This window comes from Chelonoidis abingdonii, chromosome 3 (genome assembly GCF_003597395.2).
Source record: "Chelonoidis abingdonii isolate Lonesome George chromosome 3, CheloAbing_2.0, whole genome shotgun sequence".
NCBI classification, from domain to species: domain Eukaryota; kingdom Metazoa; phylum Chordata; order Testudines; family Testudinidae; genus Chelonoidis; species Chelonoidis abingdonii.
This window is the reverse complement of record NC_133771.1, coordinates 151,650,503-151,670,781: the sequence shown is the minus strand read 5'-3', so window position 1 is coordinate 151,670,781 and position 20,279 is coordinate 151,650,503. Positions and strand designations below refer to the sequence as shown.

The 20,279-nt window shown below is 41.4% G+C and overlaps 1 protein-coding gene across 3 annotated transcripts in view; it reads left to right on the top strand.

Moving 5' to 3' along the window:
- STRN (striatin) overlaps positions 1-20,279 on the top strand; it is a 115,592-nt gene that overhangs the window by 35,575 nt on the left and 59,738 nt on the right. For all 3 annotated transcript variants that reach the window (XM_075064224.1, XM_032772395.2, XM_032772396.2), the window contains exons 3-5: positions 9,164-9,237; positions 11,838-11,916; positions 14,075-14,242. In XM_075064224.1, the coding sequence (XP_074920325.1) occupies positions 9,164-9,237; positions 11,838-11,916; positions 14,075-14,242 (321 nt within the window). The remainder of the gene's footprint in view (positions 1-9,163; positions 9,238-11,837; positions 11,917-14,074; positions 14,243-20,279) is intronic.

The following is a 20,279-nucleotide window of genomic DNA, read 5'->3' as shown; positions in this document are numbered from 1 at the left end:
TCTGTCTTGTTTACGTATATTGGTCTGGCGACTCCTCTTAGTACTTCTACGGATGTTTGGCAGACACTCTCAGCACAGCTGGATTGGATGCTTCAGGTCTGCACACTGAAATATTTCCAAGAAATAGCGGCATTTCTTGATTAGAAATCAAACTGGTTTCTTTCTATGAATTGGTCTGTGAGCAATGAAAGTCTTTGATCCTAGGGCATTTAAATTGAGAGAGTTTAAAATTAAACTAAGTTTCTTTTTCTCAATTATTGAGATGTTGGGGCAACCATATTGAATAGCAAATATGGATTACTTGCACAGCAGTTCATGAAGAGGAAAAGAATGAAGCAGAGCAATGAATAAGCTAATGAAGTGAGAAAGCAAAAGCAGTTGTAGTGATCCTCCTTATCTTAGTAACTAAGCAGATCTATTTAGTAACAAAGCTTTGCAGTCTAAAAATGTCTTCCTTCCAAATGACTTTCAAAGCTGGTTGCAGTTGGAAAATAACTTCTGTGACAAAGTTCCTCCTCTACCCTGGTCGGTCCTGTGTTTATTGGTGGATTTGATTGCCTCAGAGATTCACCATGTGGGTTAGGAAAGAGCCCAGAGACCTTCCCCTCTCATAGAAGCCACAGTCCAGGTCAATTACTCATGTATCTGATCAGGAGTTGGGAGGTTTGGGGGGAACCCAGGCCCACCCTCTATTCCAGATTCCAGCCCAGGGCCCTGTGGACTGCAACTGTTTAGAGTGCCTCCTGGTACAGCTGTGTGACAGCCACAACTCCCTGGGCTACTTCCCCATGGCCTCCTCCAAACACCTTCTCTATCCTCACCACAGGACCTTTCTCCTGGTGTCTGATAATGCTTGTACTCCTCAATCTTCCAGCAATATGTCTTCTCACTCTCAGCTCCTAGTGCCTCTTGCTTCCAGCTCCTTGCATGCACACTACAAACTGAAGTGAGGTCCTTTTTAACTCAGGTGCCCTGATTAGCCAACCTATCCTAATTGCTTCTAGCAGTTTCTTCTTAATTGGCTCCAGGTGTCCTAATTAGCCTGCTTGCCTTAGTTGGTTCCTGCTTGTTCTGGAACTGCCCATTACCTTACCCAGGGAAAAGGGATCTACTTAATTAATCTGGGTCTAATATCTGCCTTCTAACACTCTCCTGTATCCATTTGGCCTGACCCTGTAACACTTCGGTAACATGGTGTCTGTTCAAGCCAATTTTCATATTTTACTTTTCGGTCTCTGCATACTGCTGTTCCTACAAATTATTCGTTTCAGAAATTAATGTAGATGTTAATAGTTCAATGACTTACATCTCATCTAAACCATAGTTTTCATGTGAGGGTAATGTATATATTGAAGTTTAATTTCTTATCCTCCAAACTTTAGGGTATTCTTTTTGGGTATTCCATATTGTCATAATGATCATATGGGAAACTAAATTTCTCCATTTATCTGCTGCACAAACACAAGTATATTTAGCTGCAATGTACAATTCTCCATATACGTTAATATAGCTGGCCTCTAATCTGGAGCAGCCAGTTTTAGTGTTAAATGTAGTTCAGTTGGAGCTAGTCAGAGTTGGACTACAGTTTGAGGGAATTTAGTGAACGTACAATGAGAGAAAGTATTAAAATCCATTGGTGTGGAAGGAGTGCTGGGAAAAGTAAAAGACTAAAGTGCAACAAAATATAGTCCCTCTGAAAATGGAAAATGCAAAGAAAACCAACTGATCATGGTGGATCAGTAAGTATCTACTCAAACTTCTGGGATTGAAAAGAAACTCCACTGGGATTGAAGAAGGCGAGAGAAAACAAACCTAGATAGAAGGAGTTTAACACACAAGATAAAAAGTGAGAGCCATGAAGAAAATGAATTAATTACCTTGATGAAAGGAATCAGAAGGGCTTTCAAAAGTATATTGAGGTGGGAGGAAAAACCTGCCCAAGTTAGTAGGTCCATTAATAAATGAAGATGTGAAAGTGAGAACAAGCATTCACATGGCACTGTTGCAGCTGGCATTGCAAGATATTTACATGCCAGGTGCACCAAAGATTCATATGTCCCTTCATGCTTCATCTACCATTCCAGAGGACATGCATCCAGGCTGATGACACGTTCTGCTCGATAACAATCCAAAGCAGTGCAGACTGATGAATGTTCGTTTTCATCATCTGAGTCAGGTGCCATCAGCAGAAGGTTGTTTTGTGTTTTTTTAATTTTTTTTTGGTAGTTCGGGTTCTGTAGTTTCTGCATCAGTGTGTTACTCCTTTTAAGACTTCTGAAAGCATGCTCCACACCTTATCCCTCTCAGATTTTGGAAGGCACTTCAGATTCTTAAAGCTTGGGTCGAATGCTGTAGCTAACTTTAAAAATCTCACATTGCTACCTTCTTTGCGTATTGTCAAATCTGCAACGAAAGTGTTCTTAAAATGAACATGTGCTGAGTCATTGTACGAGACTACTATAACATGAAATATACATGGCAGAATGCCGGTAAAACAGGGCCAAAGATATATAATTCTCCCCCCCCAAGAAGTTCAGTCACAAATTTAATTAACACATTATTTTTTTAACAAGCACCATCAGCATGGAATCATGTCCTCTGGAATGGCAGCTGAAGCATGAAGGGGCATACGAATATTTAGCATATCTAGCACATAAATACCTTGCAATGCTGGCTACAAAAGTGCCATGTGAATGCTTGTTCTCGCTTTCTGGTGACACTGTATATAAGAAGTGGGCAACATTATCTTCTGTAAATGTAAACAAACTTGTTTGTCTTAGCGATTGGCTGAACAAGAAGTAGGACTGAGTGGACTTTTTGGCTTCAAAGTTTTATATTGTTGTGTTTCCGAGTGCATAGAATCATAGACTATTAGGGTTGGAAGAGACCTCAGGAGATCATCTAGTCCAATCCCGTGCTCAAAGTGGGACCAATTCCCAACTAAATCATCCCAGCCAGGGCTTTGTCAAGCCAGGCCTTAAAAACCTCTAAGCATGGATATTCCACCACCACCCTAGGTAACCCATTCCAGTGCTTCACCACCCTCCTAGTGAAACAGTGTTTCCTAATATCCAACCTTGCCCCACTGCAACTTGAGACCATTGCTGCTGCTTCTGTCATCTGCCACCACTGAGAAAAGTCTAGCTCCGTCCTCTTTGGATGCCCCTTTGGGTAGTTGAAAGCTGCTTTTAAATCCCCCCTCACTCCTCTCTTCTGCAGACTAAATAATTCCAGTTCCTTCAGCCTCTTCTTCATAAATCATGTACCCCAGCCCCATAATAATTTTTGTTGCCCTCTGCTGGACTCTCTAGTTTGTCCACATTCCTTCTGTACTGTGGGGACCAAAACTGGACACAATACTCCAGGTGTGGCCTCACCAGTACCAAATAGAGGGGAATAATTACTTCCCTCGATCTGCTCGCAATGCTCCTACTAATACAGCCCAATATGCTGTTGGCCTTGTTGACAATAAGGATACATTGCTGACTCATATCCAGCTTCTCGTCCACTGTAATCCCCAGGTCCTTTTCTGCAGAACTGCTGCTTAGCCAGTTGGTCCCCAGCCTGTAATGGTCCATGGGATTCTTCCTTCCTAAGTGTTGAACTTCATCAGATTTCTTTTGGTCCAATCCTCCAGTTTGTCTAGGTCACTCTGGACACTATCCCTACCCTCCAGTGTATCTACCTCTCTCCCCAGCTTAGTGTCATCTGCAAACTTGCTGAAGGTGCACTTCATCCCATCATCCAGATCATTAGTAAGGATTTTGAACAAAACCAGCCCCAAGACCAACCCCTGGGGCACTCCGCTTGATACTGGCTGCCAACTAGACATTGAGCCATTGATCACTACCTGTTGACCCCAACAATCTAGCCAGATTTCTCTCCACCTTATAGTCCATTCATCCAGTTCATACTACTTTTTTTTCTTGCTGGCAAGAATACTGTGGGAGACCATATCAAATCTTTGCTAAAGTCAAGATATATCACATCCACCACTTTCCCCATATACACAGAGCCAGTTCTCATCATAGAAGGCAATCAGGCTGGTAGGCATGATTTGCCCTTGGTGAATCCATGTTGACTGTTCCTGATCACCTTCTTCTCCTCCAAGTGCTTCATAACTGTGCCAAGTGCAGTTATGTAACCAAAAAAAATATAAAAATAAAAATCTACATTTGTAAGTCGCATTTTCATGATAAAGAGATTGCACTACAATACTTGTCTGAGGTGAACTGAAAAAATACTGTTTCTTTTGTTTATCATTTTTACAGGGCAAATATTTGTAATAAAAATAATATAAATTGAGCAGTGTACACTTTGTATTGTGTGTTGTAATTGAAATCAATACATTTGAAAATGTAGAAGACCATCCAAAATATTTAACAAATTTCACTTGGTAGTCTATTATTTAGCAGTGCGATTAAAATTGCGATTACTCGCAATTAATTTTTTTGTTAATTGCGTCAGTTAACTGCAATTAATTGGCGGCCCTAATTAACTTCATTTAGGTCAGTTTATTAGACTTCTGTAAATTGCTGTAAATTGCTTGCCTAATACCACATCAAATGGAATTCTCTTACAGTTTCTCTCTCAATGGGGATTATTGTAAAAAAACTTAAAACTTCTTTTCTGTTCACTCCTTTAACCAGTATAAAGTAGACAAAAATATATCTTTGACTTGCCAAGAAGTGCAGCCTAAAAATTGGACAAATTTTGTCTGGAGCCTAAGGCTTAGTGTTTTAAATAGACCTCTGATCTCTTTTGTCATTGTAAAACAATGTTTGACTTCAGTGATCCATGTATTGACTGTAATCTTATATTCTGTGGAAGAATCTCTCAATATCAGTAATTACTTCTTTTCATGAACATTGTTGAATTCTATTAGTTCGATAAATCTGCGCTATTACATTTAAAAATAAATAATAAAAGGAGGGAGGCAATGAAAGGAAGTAAGGAACAAGAATATTCAACTGCCAGGAAAATACTAGCCCATTTTAAATTAAGGATGTTAAGCAGGAACACGTTATCTTGTAAACTTGGGTCAGAGGAACCTGGGTCAACACTGGACGACTCACTGTTTAGAAGAATTGTGATACTTGCTACTAGTGTGTGCATGGTAAGGGAAAGAGGAACTCTTCCTTTGCCTCTCATGGAGCTTCCCTCCTGAGACACTGCTCTGCCTTATCAGTCACCATCTGATTTTAGCATAATGTGAGTAGCTGAGTGGATTTGCTAGTTGATGCTTGCATCATGTGAAGTGTAGGAATTTGCCTCTATGTGAGGAAGCATGGTCTGGTGTTTTGAAGTACAGGACTCAGAATAATGAAATCTGAATTTTGCCATTGTGACAAAGTTCCTTCTCTACCTTGGTGGGTCCTGCACTTATTGGCAGATTTGCTTGCCTCACAGATTCACCCTGTACGTTGGGAAACAGCCCAGAGACCTTCCCCTGTGGTAGAAGCCACAGTCCAGGTCAGTTCCTCCTGTGTCTGATTAGGAGTTGGGAGGTTTGGGGGGAACCCGGGCCCGCCCTCTACTCCGGGATCCAGCCCAGGGCCCTGTGGACTACAGCTGTCTAGAGTGCCTCCTGGTACAGTTGCGCAAGAGCTACAACTCCCTGGGCTACTTCCCCATGGCCTCCTCCCAACACCTTCTTTGTTCTCACCACCGGACCTTCCTCCTGATGTCTGATGATGCTTGTACACCTCAGTCCTCCAGCAGTATGACTACTCACTCTCAGCTTCTTCCTCCCAGTTCCTCTCACACACTTCCTCTCCTCTGGCTCCCTTTGGTCTGACTGGAGTGAACCCATTTATAGCAACGGAGGGGCCTTAATTAGAGTCAGGTGAGGCTGTTAGCAGGTTAATTGGAGTCAGGTGTTCTTATTAGCCTGGAGCAGCCCCTGCTCTGGTCACTCAGGGAACAGAAAACGGCTTATCCAGTGGTCGGTATATCTCCCTTCTACTACTCTGCTGTTCCCAACTGGCCTGGGTCTATCACACCATATAGTTGTGTGTCATTTAACCTCTCTGCTTCAGTTTAGTACAATTTTTTCTGTAGGAAATTTATCTACCACATGTTGTATGAAGTTTCATACATTTATCATAGAACTGGAGGGGACCTCAAGAGGTCATCTAGTCCAGTCCCCTGCACTCATAGCAGGACTAAGTATTATCTAAACCATTCCTGACAGGTATTTGTCTAACCTGCTCTTAAAAATCTCCCTAGGCAATTTATTCCAGTTCTTAACCACCCTGACAGGAAGTTTTTCCCTAGTGTCCAACCTAAACCTCTCTTGCTGCAATTTATGCTTATTGCTTCTTGGCCTATCCTCAGAGGTTAACAAAAAAAAATTCTTCCTCCTCCTTGTAACAACCTTTTACATATTTGAAAACTATTATCATGTCTCCTCTCAATCTTCTCTTTTCCATTCTAAGCAAACCCAGTTTTTTTCAATATCCCCTCATAGGTCGTGTTTTCTAGATCTTTAATCATTTTTGTCGCTCTTCTCTGGAATCTCTCCGATTTGTCCACATCCTTTCTGCAATGAGGCAACCAGAACTGGACACAATACTCCAGTTGAGGCCTAATTAGTGCAAAGTAGAGCAGAAGAATTACTTCTTGTGTCTTACTTGCAACACTCCTGCTAATAGATCCCAGAAGGATGTTTGCTTCTTTTTGCAACAGCATTACACTGTTGACTCGTATTTAGCTTGTGGTCCACTGTGACCCGTTGTATGTGTGCCACTAATTATTCCTTCCTAAGTGGTGTACTTTGCATTTGTCCTTATTAAATTTCATCCTCTTTGCTTCTGACCATTTCTCCAGTTTGTCCAGAGGTAATGTCATGTAATGCAATATCATATTTTTTCTGTAAACCTATATCCATGTGTACTACTTTTGCTACTCATTACTACTTTGTCTATGCCTGAATCCCTGAATACCGATTCTTCAAGAGCAAGACTTCGAACCACTGATTTTTGGAACCTTTTTTTGCGACACAATCTGTCGTATCACATGGTACACTCTCCACTGATTGTCCCCATAGGACTTCAATATGCTGAACATTTTTCTTAAAGTTCTCCATAGCTGAAAAAACTAGCTCATGATCCAGTGAGCAAATTTAGCAGTGGTGTTTCCAGGGTTCTCAAACTTCATTGTACTGTCACCCCCTTTTGACAGCAAAAATTACTACATGACTTCAAGGGCTGGGGCCAGAGCCTGAACCCTGCTGTGGTGCCACTCCAGACAGGGGGGCTGAAGCCTGAGCCCCGCTGCCAGGGCTGAAGCACTTGGGCTTTGACCCTGTGCGGTGGGGCTTGGGCTTCAACCCTAGGCCCCAGCAAGTCTAACGCCAGCCCTGGTGACCCCATTAAAATGAGGTTGTGACAGACTTTGGGGTCCCAACCCACAGTTTGAAAACTGCTGATAGACCACTGACTGCTACTGGTATTTAAGACCTTATCATAGAACTCTATTCAAGGCTTATCTCATCACAGTTTTAAAAATATTTTGGGGAGAAAGTGAAGTAGTGGGAAGAATACAATTAGGTAAAGTTGATTGAGCCCAAATGTGTGTTAACCATGGAGGAATGAGAATTGTAAGATGATGATTCTAAGGTGACATATGAGTATGTCTGTGTTAGGAGCACCTTACCACTATAGGAATTAAGGTACATTACACTGGCAAAGTGTTTCTAGTGTGGATGCAGCTATACTGGCAAAGCTGTTCCCCCCATGAGAGAGAAAAGTCATATTGGTAAAAGTCAAGTTTTGCCAATATAACTGTATGTACGCTACAGACTTCTGATGGCACAGCTGGAATTGCACTTCTTCATACCACTGACCGACATGACATAATGCCAGCAGCAATCTGTAGTGTAGACATAGCCATAGAGAATTAAAAGATATTTGGCAGTTGAGTGATAGTGAGAGAAAATGGGGAAAACACCAAAGCAGCCCCCTCTTAGAAGAAGCACATGTCCATGAAAAATAAAAAACTGTGTGTGTGTGTGTGTGTATGGAGAGAGAGAGAGAGAGAGTGTTTTTCTTATATCTATCTATATATAAAATTTTCTGTTCCTTATGCTATGTATTGGTATTTCTGATTATGTAATTATTCACTTACAAATACATTCCGGTATCTTAAAGCACTAGAGAGAGAGATGTGGGGAGAAAAATAGGAACATAGCTTCCTTTTAGTCAGGGGTGAAAGTGAACCGGTAGAGGCCAGTACTCTGAACCTGCACCGGCCCATACTCAGCCACGACAGCGCTTTAATGTCCCTGCCCCTTTAGCCTCCCCGTCGGGAGCCACTGATGGGGGTCGAGGGGGTGAGAAGCAATGTTACAGCTCTGCCGCAGCAGCGTTTTAAGGACGGTCCTTTGCTGCAGCGGCGCTTTAAGGATCCTCAAAGCACTGCCACGGCAAAGGACTGTACCTGAAGCACTGCCGCGGTAGCGTTTTAATGACGCTGCTCCTCCCCCCTGTCGACGGCCCTGCTGGTAGGGTCCGCTGACAGGGGAGGCAAAAGGGGCAGGGACATTAAAGCACTGCTGTGGCAGTGCTTTAATGATGGTCCTTTGCTACGGCAGTGCTTTAACGTTCCTTTGTGCGCCCACCCTCCACCTCCTGGTCAGTGAGGGGTGCAGCAATGTTAAAGCACTGCCACGGCAAAGGGCCCTGCAGCACTGTAATGTCACTGCCCCATTGCCCCCTCAACTCCCCGTAGCCTCCGACGGTCAGGGGGTGAAGGGAGCAGTTGCCCTGGGACCAGCGATCTAAAAGGACCCAGGGTTCTGGAGCAGCGGCATCCAGAGTCCCAGGCCCTTTAAATCAATGCGGGAGCCCCGGGCAGCATAGGCCAGGCAGCCTGAAAGGGCTGGTTGGGGGATACTGATCTCCAGCCCTGACCTTTCCACCTGAGTCCCGGCCCTTTCCAGGGGTTGGAACCCCCACCCCCGGCCCATACCAGTAAGTGGCCTAACTTACTTTCACCCCTGCTTTTAGTTCTGCTGAAATAAATTGGATGGAGGCTATTTTTGGGGGGAGCTGGGGCAGGCAGAATGGAAAACTATCTTTCCAAAAAGGACCTATGGTATCTGTGCATCTACAAGCATCCTTTAAATGAGTTAATAGAGTTCCTTTTGCCTTTTCTTTTTCAGAGCTAAATACCACAAATTAAAATACGGAACAGAATTGAATCAGGGAGATATGAAGCCTCCAAACTATGATTCTGGTAAGAATTTAAGAGTGAGGGAAATATGGTATAAAGTTCTCCTGGAATTTTAGCTACAGTTTGTTGAACAACTTAGTGGACACAAAGAAGATAGTAAAGATTGCTTAATGTTGCAAAAGACAAATGTTAGCCAGTGCAGTTTGTTTCTTAAGTATCTGTAATTAGGCCATCAAATGAGTTGAAGTAAAAAACTGGATGCTGCAGAATATATCTATTCTCTCCTCTTCAGATCAAAATTCAAGAAAGTTCTGGAGTCACAGAACGGTGGGGAAAACACATCTGGAGAATCTTGTATTGAAGGAATAGAAGAATTGTTGTGAATTAACAATAGCAGTGTAATGCAACAGCAATGAATTCAAAATGCTTAGTGCACCTCTACCTCAATATAATGCTGTCCTTGGGATCCAAAAAATCTTACTGCGTTATATCAAACTTTCTTCGATCCACTGGAGTGCGCAGCCCTCACCCCATGCCCCAGAATCACTGCTTTACCATGTTATATTTGAATTCGTGTTATATCAGGTAGTGTTATATCGGGGTAGAGGTGTACATCATTTCCTGATTCATGATCTTGGTTGGATTCCAGAAAAATTGAAACAAACATATTAGAGGTAAACTAAAGTTGAAGGTACATACTATAGAATTTTATGAAATTTCAATGACAACTGGAAAATAAATATATAACAAATGGTAAATACAAGTTTGGAACAGAACAATTCTTCCCTGTATCTATGGATAGCTTTCTTGGGTTATCCCTCGAGAAGATGAATCATCTATTCCTCATAAAGAAATGGAGTGACTTTGAGCCACAAAAGAGGAGGAATTGAAATTCCTTTTGTTCTGATCAGTAAAATAAACATTACCAAGTGGACTTTTTCTCCTAGGATCCAGATTATGCAACAAGTCCTTGAGAGGAAGAAGGAAAATAAGCAGAAATTATTCCACAGCTTTATTCTCCCATATAGCCAATAAAAAAAGCTTACATGAAAGTCATTTCTGCACACTTCACCCCTGCCATTCACTGGAAGGAGACTTTTCTGGTTAACTGAGTCTGGCAAATCCCTATTTTACTGAGTGCTGAAGATGGTCTAAAAACACTTACCGGTCAAATTCTCGACAACACCTTCCCTTCCCAAAGTGCAGAAAATACAATGAAGCACAAACTGAGGCATCTTGTATTTCATCTCTTACAGAATAGTGCCACTCAGCTCTTGTGCCCAGACTGGAAGAATACTCAGTTCTGTTACGTTCTACATGTAGCTGCTTAAAAGAATGGAGGTTCTTGCACATATGGGATCTAAAGCTGGTTTTTCATATGCTTTCAGGATGGAGATGTTTCTATTATTTCCAGTCTATGCGAGTTGTACTTGCTTTACTGCACATAGATCCATGCACATCTGCATGTTTCTCTTAGACCAAGTCAGAAAAACTATTGAGGCTTATTTCCAGTGATACATCCTGCATGTCCCCTCGTGGTACCTTGAAGGTTCTAATAATTCTGGTTATAATTCCCCTAATCAGGGGATTCAGCTCTGATCTGTATTTAGGTGACATTCTCAAAGAGCTCTTCTGTGCCATTTGGCAAGCAGTCCAAGTTCTTTCAGTCTCCTTCCTGAAGAATAATGGATCTGTCCTCAATTTTGGGGAGGAAGCAGAGATCTCTCTGAGATGTCTTTACTTCAACCTTAATATAGACAACCTCCAGGTTTCCTGTCTGAAGAGGAGTTAGTGTGAATTTACTTCAGTCTTGATGCATAAAGTCTCTTGGCTTTATCTAGAGCAGGTTTTGATAATTGTACGATGGATCCGGCTGTGTTCAGCTGTCTTCAGAAAATCAATATCTAAATGACTGATTATTTCTCATTGCTATTCCTGACCAAGCTTGTAGATTCAAAATCATAATAGTCCTTAACATTCATATGGCACTTTTATATGTATTTATTTTTAAGACTGAGCTGACAAGGCAGCAGCACATTTGTTTATGCCATAATAGCTTTATCTGGGTTAAAGGAAAAACTTAGTTGTGGTTTTAAATAAAAGATTATTTTCAGGTAAAATTTGATGCAAATATGTTGAACAGCTATTAAAATAACCATGGCCGGAAGAAAACTGCCTATTGTCTAAACAAAAACAGCTTCCCCACACAAATCATTGAAATATGGCTGAACTTTAAGTTATCTGTAAGTAGGCCTGACTGAGAGATGTCTCCATGACCAAATCTTAGACATTGGTTGGGTAAACTTTAAGGGTTGATATCGTGTCAAATGCAGTGGGAACCAATATGTATGTTTTGTAATGATTTTTTTCATTTTATAAGAATCTAATTAACCTTAAAATATGTGATCACTACAGAGAACACTAGTACAGATTTCCAGATATATGCATATGAGTTGGAACCAGTGAGATGATGGGTTTTATACTGGGAAATAATGGTAATATGAAGGCGCTGATGACAAGTATAACTTGTTCTCAGAGTGCAGTAGTATGCTGATAGCCGTCTTTATAGTGTTCTCTCATAGATAATACTGCAGAGCTGCACTTATTTTAAGAGCTTTAAAAATAAGACTGAAAAAAACTGATTTTAATGAAATCTTTTCCAGATGAAGGGAATGAAACAGAGGTTCAGCCCCAACAAAATAGTCAACTAATCTGGAAACAAGGGCGACAGCTGCTGAGACAGTAAGTGTCAAAGTTCAGACAAGGGAGCTAGATACAAACAAGCTTGGAAATTGAATGTGTCTCTGGGCTTTTCTTAAAGATTTCCGTTACACTTTTCTCTTTCGTGAAAAGAGTGGCAGAGTTGGGTTAACTTTTTCTTTTGTCACTCTAATTTTTCCAAATTTTGAGAAGTTTTGACAAGTTGCAGAATAGAAAAAGTAAAAAGTCAGAGGAGGGCAAAGTGCTTGCCACTTTTCATATGCTTTCAGTGGCAAAAGGGGAAAAAATGGAGAAAAGTAGTGGGAGGGGGATTAAAATTTGGTTTAAGAAAACTGACAAAAATCTAATGAAAAATATAAAATCTTTTTCACAATTTTTTTTTCAATTTTTGAATGGAAACACATGACAATTTTGCCTCAAGGAGCTTCCAATCCAGAAGGACTAGAACACCACCATCTGTGTTGTAGTCTTCAGTTCTTGACATATTTAACTCTCTAGAGCAAGAGTTGGCTCCATATAATAAACTTCCTACTATTTATTGTGATTATTGCAATAAATTTAAAATAATAGCAGTGAGAACATACAATAGTAATCTACAGTGATTTTGAAATGCTGTAATGGAAGGTGCATGCACTTTGATGAAACGGAGACAAAATTTACATATTTTATCCAAGTGTCTGTCCCCCTAACTATGAAATATCACAGCAGTTAACAGCCCCTTGCTTTAAATGGTCTGGTTCTTGTTGCAAGGCAATGTCAGTGAAAGATCCTCTATTGTGTAACCCAGTCTGTCCCCACATAAACGCTATACTCTATTCTGTCAGAGTGAGGTTCCAGTGATTTTCATGCTGCAAAGCTTACCTGTGTTTCCATACTTTTTTGTTGGGGAGGACTGAGTGGGTAGGAGAAAAGTCTGGGTTTTGTTTGTTGTTTTTTTTCCTGAAAGGCCTTAACTTTTGGCACTGGACCAGTTTTTTTGTTGACTGGATTATTATTTAATGTATGTATATCCATGGTTTGATGGGCACATTTTAAATAAATATTTTCTTGGCTGTGACTCAATGGTTTGAGGACCAGTCTCCGTCTCTGAATCTTAAAGAAGATTGTGCTGTTTTATACATGATTCAGCATCATATATTATAAAATTGATGCTTAAATTAAATAGACTTAATTTTGCATAATTAACTTATGGGGCTGCCAGAAATTGAGCACTGACTTTCTCCCACCAGACTGGTGGCAATGAGGGTGTAATTGTTGTTGTTAATGCAAGCAGTGGCTTGTATTAATAGGAGAAAAACAAATGCCCTAGTATGTCATAGTCATAGTGTGTTCCTAAAATGGTGTAATACATAACACTTACATCCTCAGAGACCTTTACAGTATTGACCAGTTAATCCTCATAACACCCCTATAAGGTCAGTAACATTAGCTCTATTTTTACAGATGAGGAAAGAGACTGAAAGATTGACTCACCCAGCACCATGCAGCATATTATTGGTAGAGCCAGTTTTAGAACTCATGCATCCGAATCCCAGGCTCAGTTTACTAGGTCGCACTTTCACTTCTTACGCACGTGAGCCAAATGCACGTTCTGCAGGAATATTTAAGATTAATAAAATAATTAAGTAAGACTAGATCTGTACAAAATACATTACATCGTAAAATCATATGTTTGTCCTATTATAGCTACAGTAACAGAACGGGAAGTTGACACAATAGGTGTTCACAGGCTTTATCTAATGGTCATCTAAGGGACAGAATTTAAGTTTTACTTTTTTTAAAGTTTGGTTTAGATTTCCATGAACTTCTCTTGATGAATAAAATGGTTGTGGTATGTGTATGTAACTGACATTTTTATGAATAAATTGCAGATATTTTAAGTTAAAGTCCTTTTCCATCTATTTTGGTAAATGTAATGAATAACATATTGTATAAACACTGACTGCTAGGCTCTTTGATTTTCTCAGTGACTGTAGAGACTGGTACTGCAAGAGACAATCCCCTCTGCAGCTGGTACAAGACAATTTCTTAGCATGTTTCATTAGTGCAGTACCATGCTTTGCTAAGCATTGTACTGAAGATGAGTTTAGGGAGAAGCTTACAATTATTTAAATCAATAAATAACAGGGTATATTACTGAGATCTGCATGAAAGACTAGCATGAGTTCTGTTCATACAGGTATCTGCAGGAGGTGGGTTACACTGACACTATACTGGATGTGAAGTCAAAACGAGTGCGAGCTTTGTTGGGCATCTCAAGTGATGCATCAGACAGGGAAAATGACAAAAATCAAGAATCAATGGTAAATGGTACAGAGGCTGAGATTAAAGAAAACGCAATGATTGGGTAAGTGCCTAGGAAAGCAAATGTTATCTTTGTGTATAAGTGCAAATTATTATTATAATTGTAGTTTATGTTCATTTGAAAACTTATACTTTTTAGTCTTCAAACTGACAATATTTCTAGCCAATTCTATTTTAAAATTTTAAAGGATGAATATGGAAGCCACACTTCTCTATGTAAGTGTATTGCTTCTTTATGAGGATCTTAATTTTATTTCCGTTGAAAGGTCCCATTAGGAAATCAAACCTTCTGATTTGTGATACATCTGCTGTTAAATGCTTAAGAGAAAATACCAACTGTCAGGGTCAGCTTTTTCTTTAGTTTATTGGAAACCTTAATATAGATTAGAGGCCTCTGCATTCTGGTAGATAGTGCTTACTGTTATAACAGTATAATCTCTAGTAAGCAGAGGATTTTATTTATAGTATCTGAAAACATTTTGAACATGGATAAGTTTTAACTGTTATAACTCTCCAACTTTTTCACTAGTGTTTACATGGATAAATATGTGAAATTCTAGATATACTCTAAGTGTAGCTTCCATATGCTCATGCCAATCTTTTTTTGATATATTTCTAATACTGTTGCAAATGTGATACAATGAGTCAAATTGAGCAAAGTTCAATGCTTATACTTAGGCTTTGCCAAACTTAATTATTTTTAAATTTGATGGATAATACTGATTGATATTTAGGTATTGATCTTAAATTTTATTGATTTAAATTTTCACAGGTTTGGGAAATTATGGTGTGTTAGGCATTTGTGTGTGTGTGTGTGTGTGTGTGTGTGTGTGTGTGTGTGTGGGTGAGAGAGAGAGAGAGAGAGAGAGAGGAGGACAATTAATGACAATTGACATTGAGACTCAAAAAGTTAAAGTTTTATAACCATTAAAACACAAACTGTCAAGATTTTAGACTTACATCAAACTTTAAGTTCTCAAGCACAATTTTTCTTTCTTTGCCTATTTGTAAATTTCAGTTATGCAGGAAAATATTTTTTCACTGGTTAGTGTGTATACAGTGAATTTGATGATTTCAACATTTATCAGTAAAAATCTAATTCTTTCAAGTTGACTTCTGTTTTGTTTACACAATAATATTTTGCTAAAAATATTGTAAATAAACTTTTAAACCTTTTTCTTGCCACACTTACTACCATTAATATCTGAAGCTCACTTTAGGTGTTCAGCAAAATTATTCCTTGGTTCTTGATTGAAATACTGTAGCTTAGAAGAGCTTAAACTAATAAAAAGGATGTTGAGTCATTTTGATTGAAAATGTGTGACTGAGCTCTGTACTCCCATAGGTAGTATTACCACCAACAAGCAGTAGACCCTTGTTTGTCTAGGATTGGCCTCTTGTTTCACAAGCAGGTGTGGTTTAAATGTAGCAGAGGTAGTGCCCTTTTCTTCTGAAGTATAACTGCTTTATGTGGCACCTAATTTCCAAAGGGAGTTCACAATAATTCCAGCCAGTAGATAATTGTACTGGCCTCAAGCATGTGTGGAGAGAAGTTACTTAGTTAACTCATTTTCATTCTGTAATTAAAATTATTCTGTTTAAATGAGGAATTAGGGCATATGAGGGGACCACAACTGTTAAATTATTTTGTACTTCTTAATAGTTAGTAAGCCTTGCCCTGAGGAGGACATCCTCTGGTTGGCAAGGGCTGCTGCTGCTGAGTCAGCCTTGCTGCTCTGAGGTAGTAACCTAATGGAATTGACTATTTGTTGTAGAAAACTATTTTTCTACAGATAGATTATTCTCCCTTTCCATATTTATCCTATTTATTTCTCTCCCACTTCCCCTCTGATAGTTTTTCGTTTTTGTTCCAGCCTTGAAGAATAGTGAGTTCTGACTATGTATGTAGCTTTCAGTTTGGGAGATGTGAATGATTTGTTTGAGGTAAAGTGGGAGTTAAGCTCCCTCTCCCTCCTTTTGTTTTACTTGAGATTAGTGGAGTGTCATTTTCTATTAGTTTGAATGGAAGAGAGCTCCAGATAGGGAGATATATAATGGGTAAATTGGATTGAATGATGGAGCTGAGCTAGTATATTTAAAGATACCTGTTAGGAGGACGCTCATTAGAGGACATAGGCCTTGGAGTTGGTGGCATCAGGTACTTAGTTTTGCCTCCTTCAGCAACTCAATTCTCCTTTTTGAGAACTATGCATGTAGTGGGGGGTGTAACCGTTCCTTCAGATTTCTTCTCCATAAGCTTTGATCTTACAGAACTAGGTCTGTTTTGAATAAGGATAGAGAGACAAGGTGGGTGAGATAATATCTTTTATTGGACCAACTTCTGTTGGTAGAAGAGACAAGCTTTCCAGGTCACCCAAAGAGTAGCTCTGTGTAGCTCCAAAGCTTGTATCTTTCACCGACAGAGGCCGTCTCTCTAATACCTGGGACCTGCACGGCTACAACAAAAACTTGAATAAGGTTAACATTTGCATTTGCAATCTATTTCTGGCTGTGAGTCTTCAGTGATCTACCAATTATCTGTCGTTCTAGAAGACATGCAGTTCCAGGAATATGGTATTCCATGTGCAACCTGAGAAATTGCTATGTTCTCATCTCACTTGTAATTCACAGGGTCACTAACTGCTGAGAAGAGTTGAGTTGAGCATCTGGGTGTGTGGAACATGACAAATGTTTATGGTTCAGTTCGCATATAGACCCTCAGTTATATGAGGATTTCATGGTGGAGTACTCTGAGCTTGTTTCTGCATTCTTCAAATTACTGTGTTTGCAAATGTCAGCTCAGACCTCTGGTTTGCTTAGTCTTAGAAGTGAAGGATGTCAGAGTTCAGAAAAACTCTTTCAGGGCAGAGTGTATAACTAGCCACTTGTGAATATTTTGGATTGTAGAGTACATGTGCATAGGAGATCAACCATCATATCATATATTTCAGTGCAGGAGGTATTCCATGCTTCTCTCCCTTTATTTCAGTCCTGATGGGCTGCACGGCCTGTCTGCTTCCTCAATCTCTTGAAGAGCACCAGTGCTGAGTAAGTGATTGAGATTAAGGGCAAGCAGGATGAACCACGACCTAGTCAGAATATTTGTTCAGCCTTCAGAGACCTGAGACTGTCAATCCCTATACCCAAGCAAATCTGCCTCTCAGAGTATTTCTACACTGCAATTAAAACCTGCGGCTGGCCCGTGCCAGCTGACTTGGGCTAAGGGGCTCGGGCTCAGGGGCTGTTTAATTTTGCGTAGATCTTTAGGCTTGGGCTGGAGCGTGGGTTCTAGGACCCTGAGAGCTGGGAGGGTCCTAAACTCAAACACTGCAGTTAAATAGCCCCTTAGCTTGAGTCAACTGGGACAGGCCAGCTGCGAGTGTGTAATTGCGGTGTTGACATACCCTCAGAAACACTTCTGCCTAAATTGTGGGAAGAATTGAGGCAAAGTTTAGATGGCCCAGCCCACTCTTCTGTGGCCCAGAGGAAAAAGTACCCAGAGTGAGGCACCCCATTAGTCCCAGACAGCTTACTTCCCCAAGAGGGGGAAAGAATAGGGGACTTCAATCAGCTGCACCTCCTCCCCACATCCATGGTGTATAGAGAGCTGGTGGAAGGTTATGAAGCCAGAATAAGCTTGTGACTGGGGGCAGGAGGGAGACAATGCCTGAAGGCATATGAGGTGCTAGTGGTGGTAGTAGAGAAATAAGTGATTGGAGGGTGCTGTGATAGAGGGTATGCGGAAGAAGAGCAAAAGGAAATGACAGAGAAGAAGAAAAGAGAAAAATTGATAGGAACTCTGACACAGATTGAGAAGGGATGGAAAAGAACATGGGTGAAGGAAGTAAAGACCACAAACTAGGGGAAAAGAGGGGCTTTGAAAGGCACAGAAGGAAAGAGAGGAAACATGCTACAGTTTGAGAGGAAATGATGCCCAGATCTCAGAGTAAAAGAAGGGAAAAGCACAGAGGACACACTAAGTTATATTGTTTTAAAGATTTTTTTTTTTATATAACAATATAGAAATGTACAGAAAGAGCAGATTGGTCGAAGTGACTACCACACAAAGAGAACTCATTCAGTATGTGCAGATGTAATGTTGAGAGGAAATCTCAAGAGTTAAACACTTAAAGCTAGAGTATGGTCATTACTTAGGGTATGTCTACACTATAGGATTATTCCGATTTTACAGAAACCAGTTTTGTGAAACAGATTGTATAAAGTCGAGTGCACGCGGCCACACTAAGCACATTAATTCGGTGGTGTGCGTCCATGTACTGAGGCTAGCATCGATTTCCAGAGTGTTGCAATGTGGGTAGCTATCCCATAGTTCCCGCAGTCTCCCCCGCTCCTTGCAATTCTGTGTTGAGATCCCAGTGCCTGATGGGGCAAAAATCATTGTCGCGGGTGGTTCTGGGTACAGGCCTCACTCTTCCTCCGTAAAGCCAAGCAGACAACCGTTTCGCTTCAGTTTTTTCAGATCCCTACGTTTGCGCGCCTTTTTTCCTGGTTGACACTGTGCAAACGGGCCCCTTAGACAGCAAGCATGACCCTGTAGATCAGACGCAACGTGGACGTTGTAACCTCGGCGCATTTCGTGCAGTCTGTGCTGACCAGGAACTGGCAATAGGCGCAAGGAGGCGGTGGGGTACGGCAGAGCAGCGACGAGAGTGTTTTGAGGAGTCGGACACGGAATCTCTCAACCGCAGTGCCCCTGTGCTTTGGAGAATCCTGTGGTAACTGGGCAGGCTGTAGCCATTGAACGCTCGATTTTGGCCGGGACAAGCACAGTGGTGGGGACCGCCTTAGTTTGCAGGTTGGCGATCGCTGTGGCTTGCCAAACACTTTCGCTGCTGAGGCACTTTGTGGAACTTTTGTGACTTGCTGTTCCCTGCCTGAAATTGCCATAATACCAAGTGAGAGCGCCTCACGTGGAGAGAGTCGAGTGCATAGCCCTCTGAAAAGCTTGCATGCCTGCAGCTTACTGGTCAGTTGAATCTTGGAAGTGGGAAAAATCTACTGTGCGGGAGCTGCTGTGATTGCAAGCTGAGCCAAAGCAATCAATAAGCTGCTGCTACGAAAGCGTTGTGACTCTGGGAAATGTTGCACGGGTATAGTGGATGTGTCGCTTTGCTGCAATGGGATTCCCTACCTGTGGTGGGGCCGTAGTGGAACCCATAGTCCCTATCTTGGCAACCGGGACCAGGGCGCGCGTAATAACCGCATAAAGCGTATTTTTACCTTGGTGCTGCAAAGCACTGGTGGATCACAAGGACGTTTCCAAACGTCCAAGTGGGATGGCAGAGGGTTCTGACGCTCGCTCTTCAGGAGAACATACTCTGTTTAACGACTGCAGAATCGGAGAGATATTCCCGGACCAGAAAATAGCGTTGGGGATGTTTGAAAATGCGCTGTAGTTTATCTGGGTGACCCGCCTACCCCTTGATGCCAGGCTATGAACCATACACAGCAGACTGGACAGTTCAGAGAGTGTTCACTACAGGCTGAGCAAGTGACTAGAATGATGGCGTGTAGAATGTGCCATTTGGGCCGTTTAAAGGCACCGCTGGCGACACTATTTATGACTCATCAGGCCTCGAGCACCAATGTCCCATTGTTATTGCTGCTTGCTGTGTGTCACCAATCTTGTTGAGAGTAAGGGGAGACCTTTATGGCAGGGGTGGTGAGGCCGAGGCAAATAGTGGCGCTAATTACGCACGGCCAGGACACCAGGTGATTAGAAGAGCACACCACGAAGCGGTGTGCATCAGAGAAGCTTTGAAACAAGTTTCATTCACGGGCCAGGGTACAAGCGAATGACCCGCACCTTTCTCCCCTCCCACAACCCACGCGGACAAAAATGGACGAGGTGCTCTGTGGCGATAGCTGCCCACAATGCACATTCACAACAGCGCTGCAACCGCTGCAAGTTGTGACACACTTGCAGATGCTGTCGCTGTTCAGTGTGGCACTGCAGCGCTGGCCGTTACACAGTGTACGGACCACCACAGTTACTGCCCAGCGCTGCCAAAACTGTAAGTGTAGACAAAGGCCTTAAGATGAATTTACTATTGTGTTTA